The 24,692-nt window shown below is 43.5% G+C and overlaps 1 protein-coding gene across 1 annotated transcript; it reads right to left on the bottom strand.

Annotated features, from left to right (window-relative positions):
• Positions 1-5,082: 5,082 nt before the first annotated feature.
• LOC109324352 (protein NDNF-like) lies at positions 5,083-24,437 on the bottom strand. Its single transcript, XM_019556346.1, has 4 exons — positions 24,073-24,437; positions 21,746-21,945; positions 17,644-17,777; positions 5,083-7,762 (listed from the first exon to the last, which is right to left on the bottom strand). The coding sequence occupies exons 2-4, from the start codon at positions 21,940-21,942 to the stop codon at positions 6,411-6,413; spliced, it is 1,683 nt and encodes a 560-aa protein (XP_019411891.1). The 5' UTR covers positions 21,943-21,945; positions 24,073-24,437; the 3' UTR covers positions 5,083-6,410.
• Between the last annotated feature and the right edge of the window lie 255 nt (positions 24,438-24,692).

Raw genomic sequence — 24,692 nt, 5'->3', positions numbered from 1 at the left:
TGGCTGCTCCCCGTGTTCACAGGCTGTGTGTTTGTGAAGCAGCTCACCTGAAGCTGTCTCCATTCTGAATAAAGCTGTTGTGATCAATGTGTGCTGGTGTTTGCTCCCTGCTTGCTCTAGCTAATGAGTAACAGGATCCATGAGCAATTGGAACATTGTCTCCCTAGTCATTGGGTGCTGCATGGAGTTGGGGTCTAAGAATGTCTTTCCCATACCCTTTGCTGGTTGAAGTTAAACCAGACACCCCCAGTATCCTGATGCCCTCTGGGCTGGGCAGGGCTCTCTGATCCACAGCATGGCTGGCTTCTCTCCTCTGTTCCTTGGCTGCAGCTCCAGGACACACTGCGGGCTGCTCCCCATTCTCCCTCCCCTCTACCTGATCAGCAGGAATTCTCCCCCTCCCCTGTGCCTTGCTGAGGAGGTGTTTGTGTATTAGCTAGCACACCACATGCTGGCTATGGTCTGTATTGAATCAACAGGTAGAATCAACAGGCAGAATCAAAATGTAGCTGGTACTGTCCCTCTGTTGTTTTCTTAATGTGGTAATAAACACTGTTATCAATTCCCTGCTGGGCTAATCAAAGTGTCCTGGCCAAGCTCCCCCTCAGCTCAGAGCTGTGGAAGATACAGGAAGTCTGCTCTAGCACCCCCAGCTTCTGGTCTGAGCCACTGCAGACATGTGCCTGCTTTTCTGAGATGTCTGTATGGTTACAAAATTGATTTAGCCTAGCAGGTTAAACTAACCTGCAAAGATTGAATTAATTCAGGCTCAGGCTTTTTGAATGTCTGTCCTTAGCCCTTGAGTTCTTTGCAAGAGAAGAATTGTGCTATTATTTTTCCATAGTTGAAAAACAAGTAAAAACTAAGACCTGGTGTTTTTCAAGGGAGTCTGAAAAAGGTTGAAAACCAGTGATTTACACACATCTGCCATGAGATGGAAATGTAATATTTTTAAGGACTTCTACTGTAAGGAAAATTTTGTGATGGTGAGCCTCATGCTATCCACAGGTATCTTACCAACATACAGGCCGGGGACAGACATTACACATAAACTGGTTTAAGTGATCAGAAACTGGTTTAAACCTATAACAGAACAGACATTCAGTGCATATAAACCAGCTGGAAAATGGCTGAAACTGTTTTGAGATAAACCTGGTTGAACATAGTATAAGACTTAACTGATTTGGGTCAAACCAGTTAATGTAATGTCTGTCCCAGACCCTTTCCTGGTTTAAATTAAACCAGAGTCACCCAGCACCCCAGATGCTTTGCAGCCCTGGGGTGGGCTGTCTGCTCCAGAGCTAGGAAGGCCCATCTTCTCTGCTCCCGGGCTGGAGTTCCAGCAGAGACAGCAGGTACAGCAGTGTCTGTCTGGCTTCTCCCTGCCCTACACCCCTACCACTCCCTGCTCAAGCAGGGATTCCCCACCTCCCCTTTCCCACTGCAGAGGCCATAGCCAGCATGTGATATGGTAGCTAATGCTGTGTCTATGTAAGGCAGACAAGACAAAAGCAGACAGGACAGTGTCCATTTAGGGCTTTTTGGAGATAATCAGCAGGTCAGCTGGTAATGTCCTTCCATTCATTCCTTGGAAAAAGTTGTTTAAGAAGAGCTTGAACTAATGGGAAAGGCTTTTGTTTTCCTGATGGGGTGCTAAATGCTGTGCTATTTCCTGTGTAACTCCCTGCTATTTAACTAAATGCTGTGTAACTCCCTGCTGGCTGCCTCACTGGTCAGGAGCAGCTGGGGAGGGGGCAACCCCTCCCTAATCAGAGCGTCTTGCTGGGGCCTGGTCATGCCCCCCCACCCCTCAATTCAGCACTAAAGAAGGGAAGGGAGGGCTGTTCTAGCACTTCCTGGCTTCTAGCCTGAGCGATTGCAGGCATGTGCCTGCATTTCTTCAGTCAAGAGGGAATGTCTGTGCAGTTGCAAACCAGTTCAGTCTAGCCAGGTTGGACTAACCTGTGAAAATTGAATCAATTCAGGCTCAGGCTTTCTGAATGTCTATCCCTAGCCACAGACATTGTGGCAGATTAAGGGTGGCATTCTAAGAGCTGGTTAGAAACAATTAAGTAGACCTTCTTAAGTCTTTCTCTTACTATTGTTATTACAAACATTTGTAGAACATGCATGCATGCATGTCATCTAGGTAAACTGTATTTGTTTATTATTTTGATATAACTTCAAGACTTTTGAGGACAGGGATGTTGCTGACACTGGGCATAACCCTGGGTAACTCAGAGGGATGGAAGACCATGAGTGTCGAGGAAGTCCTTCTGCTCCAGGCTCAGAAGAGCCAAATCCCCCCCTTGCCCAACCTTTGCAACCCTTTCTCTGGCGCCTGCAAACTCCTGTCCTTCTGGAAAGCAGGCGAGCTAAAACTGTTATCTGTGGAATGCAAGGGCACCGCTCGGAGAGAGAAAGGAGGAGGGAAAGGAGGAAAGAGGGGGGGCCAGCTGGTGGCAAATCACTAACAGTGAAACTGACCGGGGTATAAAGATCTTGCTATTGCAGGGTTAGGTGTGCAGGATTTGAGACAATACAGTCTCCCTGTGCCTTTTACTCTGTCTGCTTCTCCCCCAGTGTGTTTATTTGGCGCAACGCACACTGGGCAACGAACCCAATTGTTGCCTCCCTTGGATTGTGCCGGCAACAGGGACATAAAAAAAGGCAAGGATTGCAAAATATTCACTTGGTAAATGAAATGATGTCTTCCATATTATGTTGTAACCGTGGTCAGGTATGGGCTCAGGTATGAACAGTGGCACATTTTTTAAGTGAAGGGAATGCCTTCGCCCAAATCCTCAGGGGACTAGCTTCAGATAGCAACAGTTAAGAGGCTTCTCTCCTTCTGTAACCTCCTAAGAATGTGGTCCCTATACTTTGTTATTCAAAATATATAATTACCTTTGGTTGTGCAAAGCATAATTAAAGCCATGACTCTGCTACTGACACTAGGGTTGTCCTTTGTATTGGCACTTGTGCACTGGGGGTTGAACATATTTGTGTTCACAAATAAGAAGCCCAAAGAAACTGTTGGGCAACTGTTACTCTTGCCTGTTGTTGTGTCATTATTGATAGCCAGAAAATGATATTTAGAGATTTGCTTTTAGGAATTGGCTTGTAGGAAGAGTAAATACTGAATTAGAACAATAGTGCAGGGGAATGGCAAAAGTTAATTGGTTTATAAAAGTCTGTCTGTGACAAAGTTTCACGTTCTCAGTCTTTCAGTAGACACTCTGTCTGAAGCTAGCAGACAAGCAGGCTCTTGGGAAATTGAAAACATGCATTTTTCCCCAAAAAGCCATAACAAAAGATAAGGAACTCTGTAGCATTGGCATTACATCACAGTGACCAACTGCAAAGCCCCTCAGATTTCCGGTTTTGGTGGACTCACCACATTAGGAGGCCAGGGATGCCCAAATTAAGATGCTGATAAATTAACAAATTAAGATGTATGCATGTGATGGGCTTGTGGGAACAAAGAGTTGTGCTGACGGAACAGAACATGGACAGTATGGTGACCACAGGGAAACCAATAAATGATGCCTGGAAATGAAGGGTCATCAGGAGAAGACTACAAAAGGATGGATTTTCAGAGTATCATGGGGGATCCTGAGGCCACCCTGGGCACAGAGTGCACCACTGGCCTGTCTCACTCACCCCACTGTAGTGGGGAGGGAAAGGTGGGCATTGGCCCTCAACCTCCAAGGCTGCTGACATCTGACATTCAGGCAAAGAACCACAGAGTGGTGCTCATGTACTGGCGAGGCATACCATCCCTCTGTGGAACCCTGGAACAGGTAGATAATTGGGAAGGGGGAAGTGTTACTTTGTTAGCTTGCCTGCATTACTCTTATCTGCTATTACTGTGTAGCAATAACATTTGCCTACTGTCAAATGGAAGAAGTCAGGGTTGGTCTGAGGATTTGGGTCCACCTGGAACAAGGTATCAAGACTGGGCCATAAATCCAGTGCCAACAATTATCTAATTGTAAAGTCTTCAGGGGAGGAACTGTCTTATGAAGTACATTTGTGTATCATCTAGTACAGTGGAGCATCACTGACCACTTAGAGGATTATTATAATATAAGTATTAATTAACAGTAAGTAGAAATCTTGATGCTCCTTTAATATAAAGGAAATTCTATTATGTAAAATGTTTGATAAATTAATATGCCATGGAATTTAATGCCTTGCTTAATTTCAGAGAAAAAGCAAATAGAGATCATTTTTCTGTAGAAATATCCAGGTCTTTAAGCATGTTAAGCTTCTCTGTATTTAAAATGTAGATATTCCAAGAGTTCATGTTTGACATCCTTTCTGGTGGTAGGTGAGAGTAAGTATATTTACAAATGATTTTTTTTTTTCTGAATGATTTTTTTCCTTTCAAAAATCTCTTATGGTTTACTTTTTCTAGTATTTAAACTGGATAAGCACAGAAACCGAGACAAACACATCTGTTTATCAGGCTTTCCTATAGACATTTTTTATCCATACTGTTAGGGTGACAATATTTGCATCTTGGGGAACACTGAATAAGGCTTTTTTCTGTGTCTCAGCAGAGCTGCTGGTCACAAGGCAGGATGATATATTAAAAGTAACTTTGCAAATGCTTAGGCAAGCAGCTTCCTAACAATGGGGTAGTGTGTAGGATATATGGTGTAAGAAGAACAAGATGCAGCCCACCAGTTATTGTGAGGAGATTAAGCAGAAGCAAGACCTTGGAGATAAAGAAGGAGTCAGCAAGACATCAGAAAGAACCAGCAAGTGACCAGAGGAAGCTGGGGTCAAAGTCTTGAGCATGAGCTCTTAGCAGAGAGGCATGTAAATGAATGAAATGCATAGGCAATTACATGTTAAAGAAGTAAACAGAGGCAGAGATATGGGTGGAACCAAAGGAGGGACCAAGGTGGAGTAAATGTTAATGAGCATGAACCACAGTGTATAAAATGTAAAAAGAACTAATTTTCAGGTCTGCTCCCCATTTTCACAGGCTGTGCGTCTGTGAGGGAGCTCTCCCGAAGCTGTCTCCATTCTGAATAAAGCTGTTGCAAGAAATGTCTACTGGTGTAACTCTGGCTAATGAGTAACAGGATCCATGAGCAATTGGATCGTTGTCTCCCTAGTAGTTGGGCGCTGCATGGAGTCGGGGTCTAACACATACTACAATAAAGAAAAAAAAACAATTGTAAAAAGCCAGCATATTCTCTGAGAAAAGCTTTGCAGTGGTATGAAGGGTTTGGCAGATCCCATTCAGATATGCTCTTTGATATGATTAAAATAATCCAGGCAGCAAATTGCATGGGTCTGGTCATTTGAAGGGGTCAGGAAATTCCTCTTTAGAGATGGGAAGGGATTAGTGATAATTTCAGTTTTTCCTATCTTACTGCAGGAAATACTATATTTATTAAAGCACTAAAGAAGATTCATTTAGAGCAACATTATGTCAGTTTGCTATTTGCCAAGACAAAAAATATCTTAAATGTCAATAGACAAATACATGGCAGATATATGCAGTGTTAGCATCTCCAGCTGAAATATTTCCATGCCACCAGTGTGTATACAAGACATGTACAGTATAAATAAAGACAAACAAGAACGGAAATGGGCATTTACTCTAGTACTGCAGATCAAAATCTTTCCCTTCCTGAAAAATTCCATACTGAAATCCTTCTCCATATGGACATAAACAGCAAACTGTTTCGAAACAAGGAGACTCTGATACAGATCCACTGCCAGGTCCAAACTTTGTGAATCAAATGTATCTTTAAAACTAATCAACTTCTATGCAAAGCAAACATGCAGATAATGGACAGCTGCTACTTTGGGAAGTCTCCTGTCTCTCACACTAAACTACAACATGGGGCTGGTAGCAACCTGGTATCTTTGTGTCTAATAATGTTCTAAAGCAATACCACTCAGCTGTCAATTCAATCTCATGAGCTAGGAGGGAGAAGTCAATCTGTCAAAAACAGTCTGTCTGGCTGGACTTTTCAGTACCTCATTAACAGCAATCTGGTACACAAAGTGGAAACAGTGTGGTATTCTAATGTAACGGGTGACTGTTCTTTGAAAGACATTTAATAACACGTATTATTTGATTTCAGATCCATTTTAGTTCATGTCTTTCCAGTTGATTTCTTGCAGTTTCCAAGGTAAGCTGCTTCAATACATGTGTTTGATTGTATTTAGTTGACAGTACTGTTTTTGATGAGAAGCTTATATAGGAAATAAGATGCAAGTGCTAGCCTAATTCTCTAGACAGCTGAAACAATTATTTCCTGACAAATCTTCCATCTTTAAAAACTGTTTTCTGTGCTCTATCATATTTTGAACTGCACAGACCATTGGAAATGGTTGTGCTGTTCTCCTCTGCATTCATCTACCACACATTTCTTAAAGAATCCTCAACATTTTTTCCTGGTTTTCACCACTCTACTGTGATACCTGACTGGAATCCCAGAAGGTCCAGTTAGGTAAACATCAAACAGGTAAAGAGTCCCTGCATCCAGCCCTTTGATGGTCTCTGTGGCAACTGCTCTTTGTAGATTTCTGTCATAGAAATATTTGCACAGCACTTTCTCATATTTGTTCCTAGATTCTGGTCCTGAGCACCTGTCTGTACTCCTCACCTCTGTCCAGACTTGATCTTCTTCAATCCTTTTCTTGTACACACAGTACTTGCTCTGCTCTTGTGTTCCCAGCCAGGCAATGGTAACAGAATTGCAGGTCCTCAGCTTACTAAAGGACTTGATTTTTAAACTGTCTGGTAGAGCTGAGAATAAGGGCTTGTGGAAGTGAGAGGATACTTGAACTTTCACAGAGGTATTCGACTGTTCCACTGACCTCACTTGTACCAAATATGTGTCCATTAGTTTTCCTTTCAGTGAGAAAAGTCTCAGGCCTGCAAAGATTTCTGATGCCACTATTTTATGGTTCCTTGTTATCTGAACCGATATTTGGCCACTACAAGACTGAAAGGTAAATTGGACTCTCTTGTGTTTAGCTTGATATTGCAAATTGTAGAACTTCCAGTTTTTCTTGTCCAGGGTGAGGTGAATTATCTTCCCATCCTTCAGCTCAGTAACTTTAAGATCAGGTTCCTCAAGTGTTCTTGCAAATGTTCCAGTGTAGGCAGCACTAGCATTGGTGAGGAGGTTAACCACAAAAATATCAAAGTAATACTGTGTGCTGGGACTAAGGTTGGTCACTGTATAGGTGTTCATGGTGCCCATGCATATCTGCCTGACTTCCCCATTATTGAGCTTGTTGACGACACTTAATTCTTGCTTGGACACTATCATTACCTGTTGAGAATCTAGAAGATCTGGAGAGAGAGACAGAGCTAATGTTGGTGGCAATTTTATCCCAGATGATCTGATAGCTGTCTCTGCCGCACATAAGCTCTTGTAGTTGTGCTTTTCATTAACTAGAAGACAATACTGGATGTTTTCTTTATGCTGCAGTACTGATGGGCTATGTTTCCAAGCTAGAGTCACAACTGTATGTCCAATATCAACCACATCTATACGTGGATCCATTGGGAGTTCGGGGTAAAGATGCCCAGATGTTATGTCAGATGTTAAGTACACTGTAATGTGTGTGTCTCTCTCAGTTGATAGGAACTCTATCAGATAGATGGCAGAAAAAGAAGGCATACCCACATAAGTTTCCACAGAATTTCCTTTATAATTAAAGATGGTGGACACTGGGTTTGGGATCTTTTGAGATTTTGAGATGTCTTGAGTGTCATAATTACCTGCAGGTGAAAAGCAGATTTGTAATTTGTTTTCCTATCATGCTCAAACAGAAACACATCACTTAAATTTTCAGTTTTCTTATTTATATATCATTCTGCTTTCCCCCTTCCTAAAAAAATCAATTAAAAATAAAACAGTATTAATGCTGCTGTGTTTATTACAGTAAAAAATAAGTCACATGTTTTTTAATGTTGCAAAGATAAATGAACGTTTTAAATGGATTATAATTTAAAAACCCAAACAGCAATTTTTTAAACCTATGTAGCACCTGATGTCATTACATTTTTTTCTCTTGCAGTCAAAGGATTTTCCCATATTTTACTTTGAAGAGTCTGATATTTTATGCAACCTGAGGGATTTTTTATTGTATTTTACACTACTGTATGCCTCCTATGAATAGGAAAAGCTGGACGCTTTGAAGGAATGCCAGTGAGCTCACTATTAACTGATTCTGTTTGCTAATTAACATTTTATTTATGGAAGCTTCACATTTTTAATATACATTTAAAATTAGTAGCTCAAAACAAATAATTCTGGAAGTTATGAAGGAGAACAGAATTTTCTTATAACTTGAAGAAGGTAGGGCAAGGTGGCACCTTAAGACTTCAGTCATGAGTTTTTGCAGGCAACAGCCTACTTCATCAGATGCTATGAATGAACCCATTTTTTTTAACTAATTACTCTGTTGTGTCAACCTGCCCTACCTTCTGCCTGACTTCAGACTAAGAAGGCTAACCACCTCCTCTACCCTGAAGTAAATGTAGGTGCAGTTGCCCTGTGTTCATTTTGCTAATCCACTGTATTCCTGGGGAAACTGAATTAACATTAGGACTGCGCAAATAGGGAAGTATTTTATTCAGATTCAGCCAATTCAGAGGACAGTGATTTGATTCAGAGATTTGGATCACTGTCTCAAATTGATTTGGCTGAATCAGCTTAGGAATATTCAGTGCTGATTTGGAGCGATTTGGAGATTCGGCCATAGACTATAATGGGGGAATCACTGAAATACCTATAACTTTGTCATTTTTTGGCAGATTTGTATGAAAACAGCAGAGAGGGTAGCCTGTTCTGAGGGCATGAAGCCTGGTAAGTTTCAACTACATAGGTGCAGGGGTTTCTGGGATGCTTCACCTCAAGGTGCTGACAAGCAAAACTTGTGATGTGTGACTTTGTGTGTGTGTTAAGGCACAGCGGAATGAAACCTGCAGGGATGGTAGTCCCTGCTGAGACCACGAAGCCTGTCAGGTTTCAAGGGGATAGGTGGTTTCTGGGAAATTGCACTTCCTCTTCCCCATATAGCCCTAAGCCCTAGCCCTTACACCTCCAAGTTCTTCCTGGCACAGGAGCTCAGCAGGGAGATGTTCTTCCCCTGCTGGCTGGTGAAAAACTAAACTGCCACATCCAGCTCTGAGAGCGGGACATTAAATGGCTGTCCTGTCCTGCCACATACATAGCCCCTTGTGTGGGCATGAGGGAGGCCTGCCGGGTTTCAGGCAGGGTGGTGCAGGGGTTTCTGTGAAACTGCTCCTTAAACTTCTGAAAGCAAACTCGTGTCACTTGTGTGTGTTAAGGGGTATAGGTTGTATCTGTGTTGGTCCAAAGACATAGCTCAGAAAAGCTTCTTAGGGTCAATCTGATATCTTTTATTAGACCAACGGAATAATTGGAGAAATTCTTCTTTGCAAGCTTTCAGGTTTAAAAATCCTTTGTCGGGCTAAGGAAGAATCTAGCTCTTCCTGGATGGAAGTAATAGTAAATAAGCTATAGGCTAGTATGCAATGCAGGCAAGAAAGCCAGTCAGTGAAAATGGAAATGGAGGCATCAGGGGGTGAGACACAGGCTAGGGTAGGAGGGGAGGGGGATATAGCAGGTAAAAGTGGAGAGGTACCTGCCGAGTCAGAAGTCAAGCAGGTTGTAGTGTGTCATAAATACAGTGTTTGTATTGTGTCCAGGATTTTCTGTATCTAGGAGGTTGATGAAGTGAAGTTCATAGGCCCCTCTGAAAAGTGGTTTTCAAATTCAAACAAGCACTGAACCTCGCTAACCTCATTACTAGAAGCCAACTTCCTACAGCCCCAAACACATCAAATGGATCCAGACCATGCCATGACAAGAAATGCAAAACCTGCCAACATATCCCCAGTACCCCCACAAACTGCACACCAGAATCTATTACAGACAAGGATACCCAACTACCTGTAGGGGCACATTTCTCATGAGAAAACTACTCTGTCTCCAGTCTCTCAGTCCTGATCCTCAAAGGGAATTTACAAACCACTTTTCACAGACAGGCCTATGAACTCCACTGTATCAGTCTCCTAGATGCAGAAACTCATGGACTCAATATAGACATTGGATTTTTGACACACTACAACCTGCCTGGCATCTGACTCCCCAGGAACCTCTCCACTTTTACCTGCTACATTCCCCTTCTCCACTATCCCAGCCTGTCTCTCACCACCTGATGCCTCCATTTCCATTTTCATTTACTGGCTTTCTTTTCTGTATGCATGCCAGCCTCTGGCTTCTTTGCTATTCCTTCCATCCAGGAAGAGCACACACACAGCCACTAGATGTTTCCTCAGCCTGATGAAGGGTTTTAAACCTGAAAGTCCATGCCTTGAAAATAGCATCCCAGGCAGCTAAGCTCACCTGGAGCCTCACAAGTCCACTGCAACCAACAAGCCTCAAGCTTTCAAAGATCTTACGGGTCTGGGCTTTCCCCATTCAGGACTGTGCATACATGTGGTGGCGAGACAATAAGGTACCTCCTACCTGCCTTTCACCAGGGAGATCCTCAGTCCTGGCATTTCCTGGGGCTGCTGCATTGCTGGCAGTCCCACCAGGCCTTGCAACCCTGGCAGGGTGCAGTTTTAGGTCATGCTTAGGACCTGGGGCCTCCTCTTTCCCCATAGCCCCATCTCATACCTCCAAGTTCATCCTGGCACAGGAGCTCAGCAGGGATATATTCTTCACCTGCTGGTTGGTGAGCTGTGAGAGTGGGACATTAAATGGTTTAAAAAAAAGGAAATAGGTGCAGATGGAGTGTGGAGGGTGGCATTCACTCTGTTTGTAGGTGGAGCTTGGGAAACCCCAGCAGTGGGAAGTTCACCTTCAGGAACACCAGCTGCTCCACCAAACCAGGATTCAGGGAGGTGCAGTGGGGTGTCACAACATCCCCGACAAAGCTGAATGCCCTTTCACTTGGAACGCTGTTTGGTGGACAGGACAGGTGTTCCTGGGCAACCATGGCTAGATTCTGCTACATCTGGCTGCAGCTTGCTCAATAGGCGAATGGGTCACAATCCAGTCTCTCCATGTCCTTGGTGAGATAGGTAGCCACTGAATGCTTGGTGCTACCTGCCTGAGGCTGGGGTCTGGTGTGTCTGGACCCCAACATTGAAGCCTTCCCTTGGCCTACATTGGCAGTGGCTGGCATGGAGGAGACTGGCTGGTGCTGGGAGTGCTGGCATGGAAAAGTGGATCTCCTTCTTCCACATCCCATTGCCTCCACCCTTCTGCCTTCCTGACACTGTTCACCAGCACCTCCATCCAGTGATCAAGTGTTTTGGTGTTGCACATGCTCCCCTTCGCCCTCAAGTTGCACATGCCCACCAGCACGTGGACCGTACTGGACTGCAAGGGATCCAGCCATTTTTTGATGCCCTTCTTCAGCTGCTTCTCCAGTGCCTACATCTCTGGTGAAAGCAACTTGCCCCAGCCAGGAACATCAATCCCCTGGAACTTCTCCATTTGGTTCTCAAGCTCCTTGACTACAGAGATCACCTGGCTAAGGAGGGCATCACCAGTACTGAGGGTCTCAGTGGCCTCAAGGAATGGCTTGAAGACCACCAATATATGGGAAATGGCATCTCATTCCACTTTGTTAAGGGGGGCACTGATCCCAAGCTTCCTGAGCAAGGCCATCTCACGCATGACCTTCTTTTGCTCCACCAGCTTTTCCAGCATCAGGTATGTGGAGTTCCAGCGAGTCTCCAAAATCTGCATGATTTTGTGCTGAAGTATTTTCAGCTTTGCCTGTCTGTCTTGCAGCATCTTGTCCACCTTGATACTGTGGTGGAAGTAGCCCACCACCTCCCTGCATTTTGAAATCATCTGGGTGGTACTGACGGCACCCTCACTGGGAGCCCTGCCCACCTCTAAGGCATCCCTGACTATATTATGCAGCTTGTGTGCCACACAGCGGATGTCAAGACAGTTGGCATTATGGACCACCTTGACCATATTGGCCCCATTGTCAGTGACCATGACTCCATGGGTGAGCTCACCCTGCCCAATGAGCCACCCCTGCACCATGAAGTTTATGGCCACCATGATCTCTGTTGCCATTTTGGGAGTCATTCATCACCCCAGCTTGAAGGAGAGCCCATGGCCTGACTGATTGCATTAGTACCCTGTGAGGGAGAGATAGGCATGATCTCCACCCTGGCTGCTCCAGATGTCCAAGGTGAAGTGTGAGGCTACCTGTGGACCTGCCTTGTGCAGCTTCTCCCTCAAGTACTCTGTGCATACCTCATACAGGGAGAGCACCACCGTCCTGCTAAAGGTGGTGCATGTGGGCACTTGGTAGGATGGGGCCACGAGTGCCTGAACTCTGGCCACTCAATGAAGGAGGAAGGCTGGCCATCCAGACCAAGTATCTCCCCAGTGGTCTGGGTGACCTTGCTTGACCTTGCAATACACTCTGCTTTGTCTGAAGCTTTCCCCCACCAGTCCAGGGTGGCCTGTCTCTGCTTTGGGGGAATGGGGGAGCAAGAGGGGGACTTCCCTTTGGGCATGCTCCCACTGGTACCAGGCTGAGAAGAAACAAAGGGCAAGGAGGTGCTGCCTCCTGAGATGCAGCAGCATCACTTTGGTGGTGAAGTGTTTCACCTCCTTGCCCCAACTGATCTGCCTTTGACAGTGCTGGCAGATAGCATACTTGGGATCATCTGCCACCTCAAAATGATCCCACACTACACTACCCCCTACTTCTGGGCTGAGGGTGGGGATCCTGTCTTATTGCCCTCCTCATCAGGGTGAGGCACAACAACAGGAAGAGCTGACTCAACTGAGCCACTTGCCTCCACAACCTCAACCTCCTCCGAGGTGCTTTCCAGAGAAGGAGACCTGGGTCTAGGGGAAATTTAAGGGGTGTGGTGCACAAACTCACATTCCCCCTTGTTCCCCAGAATTTCTTTTGCTGGGGCACTCAGGTCCCTGCTTCCAGATCCAGCTCCTCCTATGGCACTGGGAGGCTCATGGTGGGAGATGAAATTGGGGTGGAGGAGACTGTAATTCTGGTGCTGGTGGCTATTTCTGATGTTGGAGGAGGTGGTGCCAGTGCAGGGACAGTACTGCACCCACCTCCTTGCTTCCACTGGCAGCAGAAGACTCATCACTGCCAGGAAAGAGGGTGTGTCTATGTTTTGGGCTGGGGAAACTTTAGCTCTTCCCCTACCCCTGTAGCCCCTCTCCCTGCCCTGCCAGAAGACCTCTTTTTTCTCTATGTAACAAATATCTCTTCTTCTTCTCTCATTACTCTGTGTGTCTGACTACTATCTTTTCTGTTGTTTTTACTGTATGTCTGTGTAATTCATAATATTAATATCTTTGTAATTAATAATATTAATATCTCTTCTTCCTCTCTGATTATTGTGTCTAATATCTCTTCTTCTTCTTTGTGTACTGTATGTGTGTATGTGTGTGTAATGTGTGTGCTTTCCTGTACAGTGATGGATCACACTGCCAGGGAAAACAGCTTTCCTTTAAAGTGTGGGGAAAGAAACATAACAAGAATAAATATGAGGACTTTGGGGGCAGAAAAAGTTGAAAGAAATGGATTGCATAGGGACAAATAGAGGGATTCTAAGCAAGGATAGTTAGTAAGCTGTGTCCAACCCTTCCCAAGAACAGAAACTAGCAGGAAACTGCCTAGAAAACCAAACTAGTCCAGCAGTACCTTTCAGACACTGTTTCTGAGGTAGAAACAGCTCACAAAAGGGACAGAAAGGCTGCAGGCTGGGGCTTCTATGCTGTTGCTACATCCCGCTGCCAGAGCACTGTGATTGGAAGGGGACTCAGGGGAAGATCACAGTCACTGGCCAGCTACAGATGTCAGTCTTTCACCCCTGCTCCCCCTCCCTCTTCTCAGTTCCTGTTCCCCTGAAAGACTGCCTTCCAAATCTCTGAATCTGTGAATATTTTCCAATTCTTTTCTGAATCAATTTGGAGGCTCTGAATCAATTCAAAGGGGTTTTTTGGTCTCCCAATTTGGTTTGGATTCGATGATTCAGCCTCCGGATCAAGCCAAATCTTTTCCGAATTGAATTGGCAACTGAAGCCAATAATAATAAACATGAACTAAATTCTCCCACCTGCTGCACATTATCATGAGGAGGGGAAAAAAGAGTCATCCCAAGTGTTCTCAATGTACAGAAGAAGTTCGAATGTTCTTCCCTGCTTTCTTGACACTTTTATGGAAATTTCTCCTCTGTGTAGTTTGAACTCCTTGGGTTTACAGGTTGCAAACAGACATCAGATTTATCCTGGGCTAAATCACTTAATTCCAAGGCAAACTTCAATCTACACAGACATCCATGTCTATTGAACTGAGATAAATCCTAAAAATGTTTCCCAGGTAAGAGATAGTAACAGTACATTTTAGGATACTGCAAAGTAGGTCCACACAGTTTTCCTGGGATTGCATTATGGAATGGATGGCAGGAAAACAGCAGCACAATCAGCCACTTATTAAACGCTGTGTACATGCCAATCCCAGGATATTTTTGTTCTGGGATAGACATAGGCATAATTTATCCAGGAAAATATGCAACATTTGTTCCTAGCCATGGTGGATTTCAGCTTGAAAATTATGAAATTGAGAGTAACCATTGTGTTTTCCATGCTTTTTTGAAAGCCTGTAGAAGTCTAAGTAAAAATCAAAGATAATACAGTTTAATTGTAATGTTAACCCTACCACTTTCAATTGTTACATTTCACAAAGTGGATGGGAATGTTTCTGTTGTGGAAGGAACAATGTCCAGCATGAGGAGAGGATTTTTACAACTGGGACTTATACGTTCGATCACCAGGGTTGTCTGCCTACTGTGGAAAAATGTGGATTTTCTCCTTTAAAGGAGAAAAACACAGGAAACTGTGGCTTTCCCCTTGCAGGCTATCAGAGTTCCAGCTGAAAAGGGGCTATTTGGGGCTAGGAGGAGCAGGACTCAGTAGGTACCACATGCATGTCTGTGTATGCACACATGCACGTGGTCAGCAATACAGTGAGGCAGTGGTGGAGATCAGCTCCCCCCACCTACCTGCAGATAAGTCTATGAGAGTATAGGGGGGTCATAGGCAATGGTGGGGCAGGGCAGGAGGACAGATTGATGCCCCCCACAATGAGGGAGTGGACAGGGTTGGCAGCTGGGGCTGGGGGCCAATGTTCCCTCTAAGGTGTAGTGATCCATGAGCATGCCATTTTTGGTCCGTGAGTGTGCCGCTTCAGCCTGTGAGCACACCGCTTCAGTCTGTTCCTGAATTCATAAAACTTGGTGGCTGAGGATAGGATTCTCTGCCAAGAATGCCTGAAAAGCTTTCTATAATGATTTTAGTTCCTTGTAAATAAAGAGCATATACCATCTTTAACCCAGCTCTGATGTGGCCTAAATTTAGCAGTAAAAGTAACTTCTTTGGATACAAAAAACAAGTTATAGATGGAACTGAATTTAGCTGAATTCCAGTAACTTAACTGAGGAGATACAAGCAGGGCACCAGCCCTAGGAACCATATTTAAAGTGGGGGGGGGTCAAAATCATCCTCCCTGCTGCTGCACCATGGAAATCTTTCCCATAGTAGGAATAGCTCTGTGCTGCATGGCCATAGGAGCAGGGGATGCATTGGGGTTCAGGGCAAAGGTCACCTGAAGTGGCTAGGGAGTGGAGCAGTTACCCATACCTGGCAGAGCTATGCAGTGCCTGGCTCTGCCCCAGCCCCAGCCTCAGCCGCTGTCCCTGCCTTCGTCCCCATCTTGGCTCAGGGAGCACCAGCTGCCTGCCCTGCACCACTCTCGCTCCCTGTGGAGATTCTGGTGCAGTGAGGAGTGGAGCAGAGGAGTGAGGAGCAGAGATGGTAAGTGTCCTGCACTGGCCTTGGTGCCTCTTCCACACTCCATGCCCAAAGTTTTCAGGAAGCTGCAGCCCAGCTCCTCTCCAAGTGGGTGCTACTGCATGGCAATAATTTTTTTTTTTGCATGGCCATGCACATGAACAACCTAGAGAGAACCTTGCTGGGGGCACTGCTTAGCTGGGGTAGGGCTCAGGTGGGAGTGCATGACTGCAGAGCTGGCTGGAGAACAGGATGAAGCTACAGGTGGATTGTCCAGAGGGTGGTGAGGGGGCTGGCTCCCCACCACTGTGTGCTCTCCCAGGGAGGGGCACTTGCCCCCCCACCCCAGATACCCCCCCACCCCAGATGTGTGCACAGGATGGGGAAAGATATGGGCTGCCCACTGCAGGGATCACAGCTGCTGCCCTGCTGCTCTCCCCCCAGGGACCTCCATGGCCCAGTGGGTGGGACCCTGCACAAGACAGCAGAGAGGCTGGGTGCTGCTGCTGCTGCCACCACAAGGAGCCCTGCACCAGGAGCCCTACCATGCTGAAGTATCCCCTGTCCACTTGGCAGTGCTGGGGTTGGTGGTTGTCACCATAGCAGCATGGCTGGCATGAGGCTTCTGGTGGTAGCACTGATGGCAGCAGTGGCAACATTGAGCCTCTCTGCCCTCCCATGCTGGGTCCTGCCCACTGGACCACCGAGGCCCTCAGTAGAGGGCAGAAGAGTGGGAAGCCCTGAGCCCTGCAGTGGGCAGCTCACATCCTTCCCCCACCCACAGGCTCTGCTTATCTGTGCTCCAGCCATACTGCCCACTGGCAGGGGAGGGGGCTGGCCTCCACACTCTGCTCTGTCTGCAGTAGCCACTGCCTCCTGCATATAGCAGCTGGGGCTTGGGCACTACTGGGAGTGGTTGTGGGGGGCAAAGGGCTGTGGGAACTGGCCCTGGTCCTGTATCCCTGGCAACTGGGGGTCCCCTCCAGCAGGGCTGGGCAGGGGGCAGGAAGCTACATTTGGGAGTGAGAGTCAGCAACAGGTCTAGGGTTGTGTGGGACTGTGGTTTGGGAGCAAGGGGCATTGTCAGGGCCAAGGGGCTGCAGATTGGGAATGAGGGGCAGCAACAGGGCTAGTGGGGTGGGGCTGTGGCTTGGGATTGAGGAGAAACAGCATGGGCAGGGGCAGGGCACCAGCATATAAGGGTGAGTTCTGACATGGAGAGCTCAGCTTTTCTATGATAAAAAAACCAAAATAAAATGGAAAAATGTATAGGTATTTAGAACTCATTTTAGGGGTGTGCGAACTGAGCCCTATTTGATTAGGATTTGGCCTGAATTTGAAATTCATTGAAATTGCAGGAAAATGTGGATTTGAGGTTTTTAAATCAGAGAATTTTGGAATTTTTTAAATTTGGTTTTTGCAATTTTCGACAAAGATCCTTGATGACCACATACTTTCCTTTTCCTTCCTGTCCACTAACTTGAGAAACTGCAGCAGAAACAATCTGAGGTATAATTCTGGCCCAACTAGGGGCAAAATCCCCAGTGACTTCAATAGGAAAGGATGTCACCCATGGAATTGTATGTAGTTTTCTAAACCAAAAGGTTAGTCTATAGCAGGAGAAATTTGTTTCAAGTTTTTGAAGCCTACCTTGGCTGGTTTTGTTTTGTTTTTGAGATTTCTTAGCATGGCAACACTTTTTAAGAGTAGGTAAGTTCCCTCTGTCACTAATCAGGTAGATTGAATGTTCTTTTAATTTGGGTCTTACCATGTGCTGTTTTCCCAAGGAAATTTGTTGACGTTTTGTGTACCAGTATGCTCCATTCAATGGGAACATCACAGGGAGTCACAGTCACTGTGAAAGAAATAGGGGCTCTGTCTTCCCTCAGAACGAAATAGTACCTGAAAATATGGATTACAAACAGGCTTTAGATTTTAAGAGACTCAGTTATAGCGAAGACTCCCTGTAGGAAAGGTAATTAGGTATGCAGACTAAAGAGGTAAAAGCTGGATTCCCCTCAGGGTAATAATGACCATTCTACTACAAGGTACATTAAAACACCAGCAGAGAGTATTTCAAGTTTTCTTACATAAAAGTATTGCATACTATGCTACTTCCTATCCACAACTATCCTCCTGGAATTTTTCTGATTTACGACTACTAAGTAAATAGTCTGCACTCCACCAACTTTCAAGATGCTAGTATTTCAGTAAGACAAATACTAAGGCTTTGGTTTTACAGTGTATACACTGTCACTTAGCACAGGAAGTAGGAAATGAACTACTTATTAGGGATCAACTCCCTAGCTAATGAAGTAATAGGCATTTTTTTGCTAGAATTGTATACTAAAGGTTATTGATATAAGCAAACAGCAAGATGTTCTAAAACAGTGACACAGCAGATAGATTTCATTCTTTCTTCAAGGGTCTGAGCAGTTGTTTTCATTTGATTAAGGCTAATGCAATTGTAAATAGTCTGTTTCTAGTGGCTGTCTGGGGTGACTGATAGTGTGAGGACTCTACTTTTCACACTGCTGTTCCTTTATGCTATGGGCCTTTCAGAATGCATGAAGTCTAGGCTTCTGGGGGGATTATATGGAGCTTGCAGACTTTTCTAAGATCTACTAGTTACTGAAAATAGCTGGGCAATTAGCAGCTCCACCTTAGGGGAAAGGTAGCTGCGTTCACTAACTAAGAAATGTTCATTATACAGAGGGTCGGCATCCACCTTATCAATTAATTATCAATTAATGCTCCATGTTATCAAAGTGATATCAGTCCATTAAATCCTGTTCTTAAATACTGACCACTTCCAGTAATGCCTGATACCCACTTGCTCCTTTTCTTTTCATTGTCTCAATGCAGTTGGAACATACACAAAGCAGCTTGGACACAGTGACTGTGTCTATACAAGACACAGATTGCACAGTTGTTACTGCACAGTCATTTAGTACTTGTATACCCAAGTACTAAATGACTGCAGTAAATTACCATGCAGGAGCATCCCCACACAGCTTCCTGGTGATGCTGATTGTGCAGTAGCTTGTTACTACTGTGCAATAGCATCATGTCATGGTTCATGCATCACAATGCTACTGTGCAGTAGTAATGAGGTACTGCTCAGTAAACATCTTGTGCAGATGTGGCCGGTATGATCCTACTCCCAACTCTATTTTGTGTGTAGATAGGAGCATCTCTGAGATTTTGCTTATTTTCAGGGCATTGATCCCAAGCCAGAATCAAGGTAAATTTGGTGACTTTAACTGAGAATGTCCACATTTTCAAAAATCCAGTATTTGTTAAATTTAACTCTGGTTTCTGAATTTCAGGTTCTTGTGTTATTTTCAGTGGTTGAGATTACAGTACATCAGGAGTGGTCAACCTTTCTTCTATTGAGCCAGATCTGGCTCATGGAGCTGTGTCATCATTCTGGTGCATGGGGCCAGGTGGAGGTGGTATAAGTCCTGATCCTGGCATGTGGGGTCTGTTAGTTCCTGCAGACTGGCCCCCTGCCACTCATTTGGCCTGTAGAGTCAAAAGATTGAGCACTATGGCAATATATATATACTTCATGTAAACCAAGGCTTTTTTTGTTTGGTTTTTGCCAGGTAATTGATATGTTCTTGCTAAACCATTTTATCTTTTATTTTAATTTCTTTTTTCCCTTTAACTACTAGATGTCTTAGGCTTGCTTTGGAGAAAATCATTATATTATATATTGTGTTCAGTCTCTTTCTCTCTGTACAATGCTCACAGCTGAACCATCTGTTTTACCCTCTGCATTTGTGACCATTTTGGTAGAATATACCAAATGAATCAAATTTATGCATGTTAATACAACTGATTAAATTCCAATGAGCATTTGACTACTTCTGGTTTTAAGGAATCTCTCTACACACAGAGATCTCTCTGTCTTTGGTGTTTATAGAGCACTACTCACTGTAAAAAGGGCCCTCCTAAGTCAAGAGACCTATAGGGCTAGTGTAATTAGGGCATGCTAGTTTCAGCAGTCAGTGGCAGACAAAAGAATGTGGCTAGCAGCCTATTCAATTACCTTTGTTCTTCCTTTAGCCTGAATGATAATATGCACATTTAGATTATGGGCCAAACTTTAGCCTGAGACCAGACAAGGGCATGAGCTTGCACTTCTGGCACTATGGTAAGATGCCTTCATTGCTCTGCCATTACCTCCCATTATAATAGTTAGGAATATCTAGATCTAGATCTATATATTTGGCTACAAGCCAAGTTGACCTTCCATGGAAGTTCTACACCAAAAATACTTTTAATGTGAGGAAGATTTAGTACTGCTCATTGAATACAAATACAGCAGGTGCGTCTACACATGCACCTTTACTGCTCAGTAATTTAGGTTACTGTGCAGTAACCAAAAATGACTGCTCAGTACCGGCACATGTCTACATGTGTGCATCTATACTGCGCATTACCCATGGTGACTTAAACTGACTTGGGCATAAATTTGCTACCTGCATGATGCAGGTAGAAAAATTATGCCCAAGTAGTTACCGCGCAGTAAGTTACCTGTAGACACTGTGCTGCACAGTAACCCTGTTTGTGTGGACTGACTTGGGACAAAATTTGATCCCAAGTCAGTCCATGCACAGCATTGCTGTACTGTAATTTCTGCACATCTAGACACTGGTGTAAAAGCCACTTACTGTGCAGTAGGCCTCTGTGAGGTAGCTAGTATTGCTTTGGATTCGGATTTGGCTGATTTGGGGGACAGTGATTTGATTCAGTGATTTGAATCACCAACCCAATTCAATTTGGCTGAATCTGATTCTCCAAATCGCCAAACCAGGTAGGCCCATCCCCTGCCCCTCTCCCAGCCCAGCAATGCCTGCCCTGCCCGCCCTAGCTCATGGCACTTGTTAAAAAAAGCAGGTGCTGCTGGGCAGGGGGCGATCCCCACTGACCTCAATTCCAGGGGTAGCTATGGGGGGGAGCAGGCTGGGGAAGCAGGCAGGGGTCAGGGGAGCTGGGAGAGTGGGGGGGTCAGAGGGGCTGGCAGGGGTCCCCCCATGCTCCCCTCCCACCTCCTCCAGCCCCAGCTTCCCCACCCGTAGTATTTACCAGCTTGGAGTGGCTCAGCTCCCTGTTTCAGCCACTGGGACTGCCTGAATTATCAAAGCTCTCCGAATCTTTTCCGAAGGTTCGGAGAGCTTTGAATTGATTTGGACCTTTAAATTGGTCCCCTGATTCAATTTGGATTCGGAGATTCAGCCACCAAATCTAGCTGAATCTCCTCTGAATTGAATCACCACCTGAAGCTTTGCACAGCCCTACTGTGCAGTAACTTACTGTACAGTAAATGCACATATAGACATGCCCAATATGTAGCACATCTGGTACATGATTTTTGTTTTGAAGATCTAAACATACATTCTATTGATATGGCAGGTACTTTAGTGAGAACAATATTTGAAGCTTATACTAGATTTATTGAGGTCCTTTTCCTCTTACAGTTTTGGAGATTAACTGATTGTGATATACTTTGAGTATGACACTATAGCTCTGCATTTTTGTAATCTAATAATAAACTCAGTGGCAATTATATTAAATAGGTCTGGCAGAAAACCAGGTAGGAAATAACTATAACATTCATGTGTGTAGCTGAAGTTTATTTTGAAGAAAATACTCGATATTCTAGCTGTTTTTAACTGGTAAAGGTAAGATGGAGGAACACATATTGGAAGAAAGATGATTTAGACAGCAGTACCCTGAGCCAAGAATGCATAGCTAGAGCCTTGTGGGTAGTGGGTATGTATGAATTCTCAGCAGTAGCCTGCCTCCTATGGCCAGAAAATGAAAGAGAATATGAAAATTTGTATGTATTGATTTCTTCTTACTTTTTCGGTATGTCCTTCAACAAGTGGATTGTTGTTTCTTTGCCATCTGCAAGAATCAGGGAATGATAAAAGTTGAAGAGACCATTTTTGAAGCTCTGTTGGGAACCAGCAGGCACATTCTTCAAATGACACAAAGAGACGGCTATGAGAAACTGAAGAAGCAGATAAATCCAGACTCTGGACATCTTCAGCAGCATCTTCTGTAGGATGAAAAAGCTTATAATCACTATTACTTTCAGTGGAAAAAAAAGAAACAAACTCCACAAATCTCTTTTTGTGGAATTTCCTTTGCTAAAAATAATTATAATCAGAAACTGTAAACATTCACCACAATGCAGAAAGTAGCCAATCTGTACTTTGCTGAATTACTGTATGTTCACTAAGAAACGTCTTAGTCTTTGACCCATCTCTCAGTAAAGACTAATAGCAGAGGCTGTAGTGAAGTCCCACAGAACCAAATATATGAAAAATATTGTGATACACAGCACAAGTATAACTGAAGTAGAGAATTATAAATAAAATTAAATGACAACTGAACAAATGAATGGCCTGGCTTATTCACTGTATTTGCCTGCCTTCTGATTGTCAAGATTCAGTCATAAATGCAGGGGGATCCACCAATCAGAAATTAGTTAATTTCTTAAGGAGTATCACTAATTAATGTTGTTTTCATTGGGTTTTGGTACTTTTATTCTATCATATCAATGGTAAATTCATCAGAATAACAAGTATGCTTTCTGAAAATAGAGAAAATTGTACAAAACAGAGTAAAAGTATGAGTAGTGGAGTGTGGGCAATCTCAGGTTAGAGAAACCAAGCTGGAACTTGGTATATTTTAAATTCTATGCATGTTTTATTTAGGGAAAGGCCATATAAATGATGGTTGGACAAATAATTTTGAAATTCCATCACTCTGTCTCCCATTCTTTCCACATGTTCTCGGGAATGTTTCCAACCCACCACTGCAGTCTTCTCTCTGTCAGACTCTCCCCTTTTCACTCTTTTCAGAACTTTATTTTAATATTTTCTCCCTTGCCAAGACATTTTATTATCAGTATGGAATCTAGACAAGGAATGTGTGAAGCTTAAACAATTCCAGGAAAGAATCTGGAAATTCAGATGCTATTAAAAATGTGTTACATATATTGCACAGACCTACATGAATAAAAGAATCAGGTAAGCACTGGAATTTTGTTTTGTTTTAAGATTGTTTGTTATCCTTGCAGTCTTTACACATCTGCCTCATATTAATCTTCAACAATAGAAAGAATTGCTGAATCAGGAAGGGGGACACTGCCTTTTCAAAACTGGTGCCAATTGCAGCTCAGTTGGTTAGCAGGCAGAGGGTGCTCAGAGAGCAATATGTTAGGGTTTTTTTTTTAAATAGATAACTTCTTGTATTTTGTAAGTAACAGAAGAGAGAAAAGCCTTTGCAAATGTGGCTATCATCTACTGATAGAGGAGAACATTACAGAAGACTAATCCATGAAATTATGAATCCATGATTTATAATCTGCCAAATTTTTGGGACGGATACTTTCCTTTTGCAGCCTGTAAATGTATTAAGAAAAACTCAGCAAGTCTATAACTTAACATAATTACTGCTCATTAAGAACAATATTTATAAAATATTTTTAAAAAAAGAACGGCTTCTTCGGAATGCCATCTACATTTAATTTTTATCATTTAATTCACCCAAATTCACCTGTGAATTATGATGTGTAAAACTTGTTTTTGTAGGTGATTTCCCAAATAACTAGTGTCTCTCTGTGGCTAATAATACTACAGAACATCCTAGTTAACAGCATAAAAAATGTTAGACTATCCTCTTCCATTCTGTTTTAAATATGTTTTGGTCACATTTATAACAACTGATTAAATAGACTGTAGAACAACTATTATTACAAATCAAGTAATGGTTGAAAATATTATTCTTTATTTTGATTAGTAATATAAATCCTTTCACAGAGCTTCTGCTAAGACTTGTGACCTTTCTCTACCATTTTTGTCATTCTCTCTTTCTAAATATGGTTTATAGACTCAAAACAAAATTCTTCAATTATTTTTTCATTGCCTTTTAAACAATGACTTTCAAGTTGCCCTGCACTTCAGTTTTTGCCCTTGTGGCTTTTTAAATGGCAGCACTTTGCAAACAACATTTACATAGCCGTAGCACAATTTTCTTGTCGTGAGGAGGAAGAAATAGATAATCATATTATCCCTAACAAAGTATCAAACTAAGCGCTCATTTTTCTTGACATATTCTCTGATTTTTGGAGAGACATTAAAAAAAAATTAAGAAAGAAGCAAACTGAAATTACTCTTACCTATTTTGCTTATTCTCTCCAAGCCTCTGACTTCTTTTGCAGAAACAAAAATAACACAAAACCACACAGATCTCTCAAGTGTCTTCAGATAGATGAAAACCAAAACAGTGAAACCACTTTAAGAGGAGAGGACTGATTTTTTCCTTATCACTTCTAAATAGGTGTTTAATTTAAACGTCTTTAGGCTTTCAAACAAGGAAAAGTTAATTTGTATTGTAAAGCAAACAAAGAAGTGTAATTTTGAATCTTCAAAGTCTTAGTTACATTATCAGTTCTAGGATTTCAAGGGTGGGGGGGTGAATTCATGTGTTCCTTCTCCAAAAGCAAAACCTTACTCCCTGCACAAAGTGTCAGCCAGACTGCTACAGCAGCCTAATCCCACTGGTGGCTGGCCAGAGAGCCAGTCTTTGAGAGGAGTACACAGGGAGGAGGAGGAGGTGACAGAAAGAGAAACAGAGAAAGAGAGGAATGAATATATTAACCCTTTTCAGTCTATTATATTAGCCAGCAAGGGGGCACAGATATTTTTGTGTGGAAATCATAGGTTTGGATTAATAACTCTATGTTGCTTCCCCACTGATCCTTGAACATTACCACCAATTGTGTTTCAAGCTGAAATA

Source organism: Crocodylus porosus, unplaced genomic scaffold, assembly GCF_001723895.1.
Source record: "Crocodylus porosus isolate Cpor-Errol unplaced genomic scaffold, CroPor_comp1, whole genome shotgun sequence".
NCBI classification, from domain to species: Eukaryota; Metazoa; Chordata; order Crocodylia; family Crocodylidae; genus Crocodylus; species Crocodylus porosus.
This window is presented reverse-complemented; position numbering and strand designations above follow the sequence as displayed.

Bases quoted from the DNA above. Each gene is read 5' to 3' on its own strand.
- LOC109324352 (XM_019556346.1), bottom strand. From the start codon at position 21,942: ATGCTGCTGAAGATGTCCAGAGTCTGGATTTATCTGCTTCTTCAGTTT. The intron at 17,778-21,745 runs GTAAGAAGAAAT...CCATATTTTCAG, and splicing joins TTGAAGGACATACCGAAAAA to GTACTATTTCGTTCTGAGGG. The intron at 7,763-17,643 runs GTAAGACCCAAA...TTTCACCTGCAG, and splicing joins CCTTGGGAAAACAGCACATG to GTAATTATGACACTCAAGAC.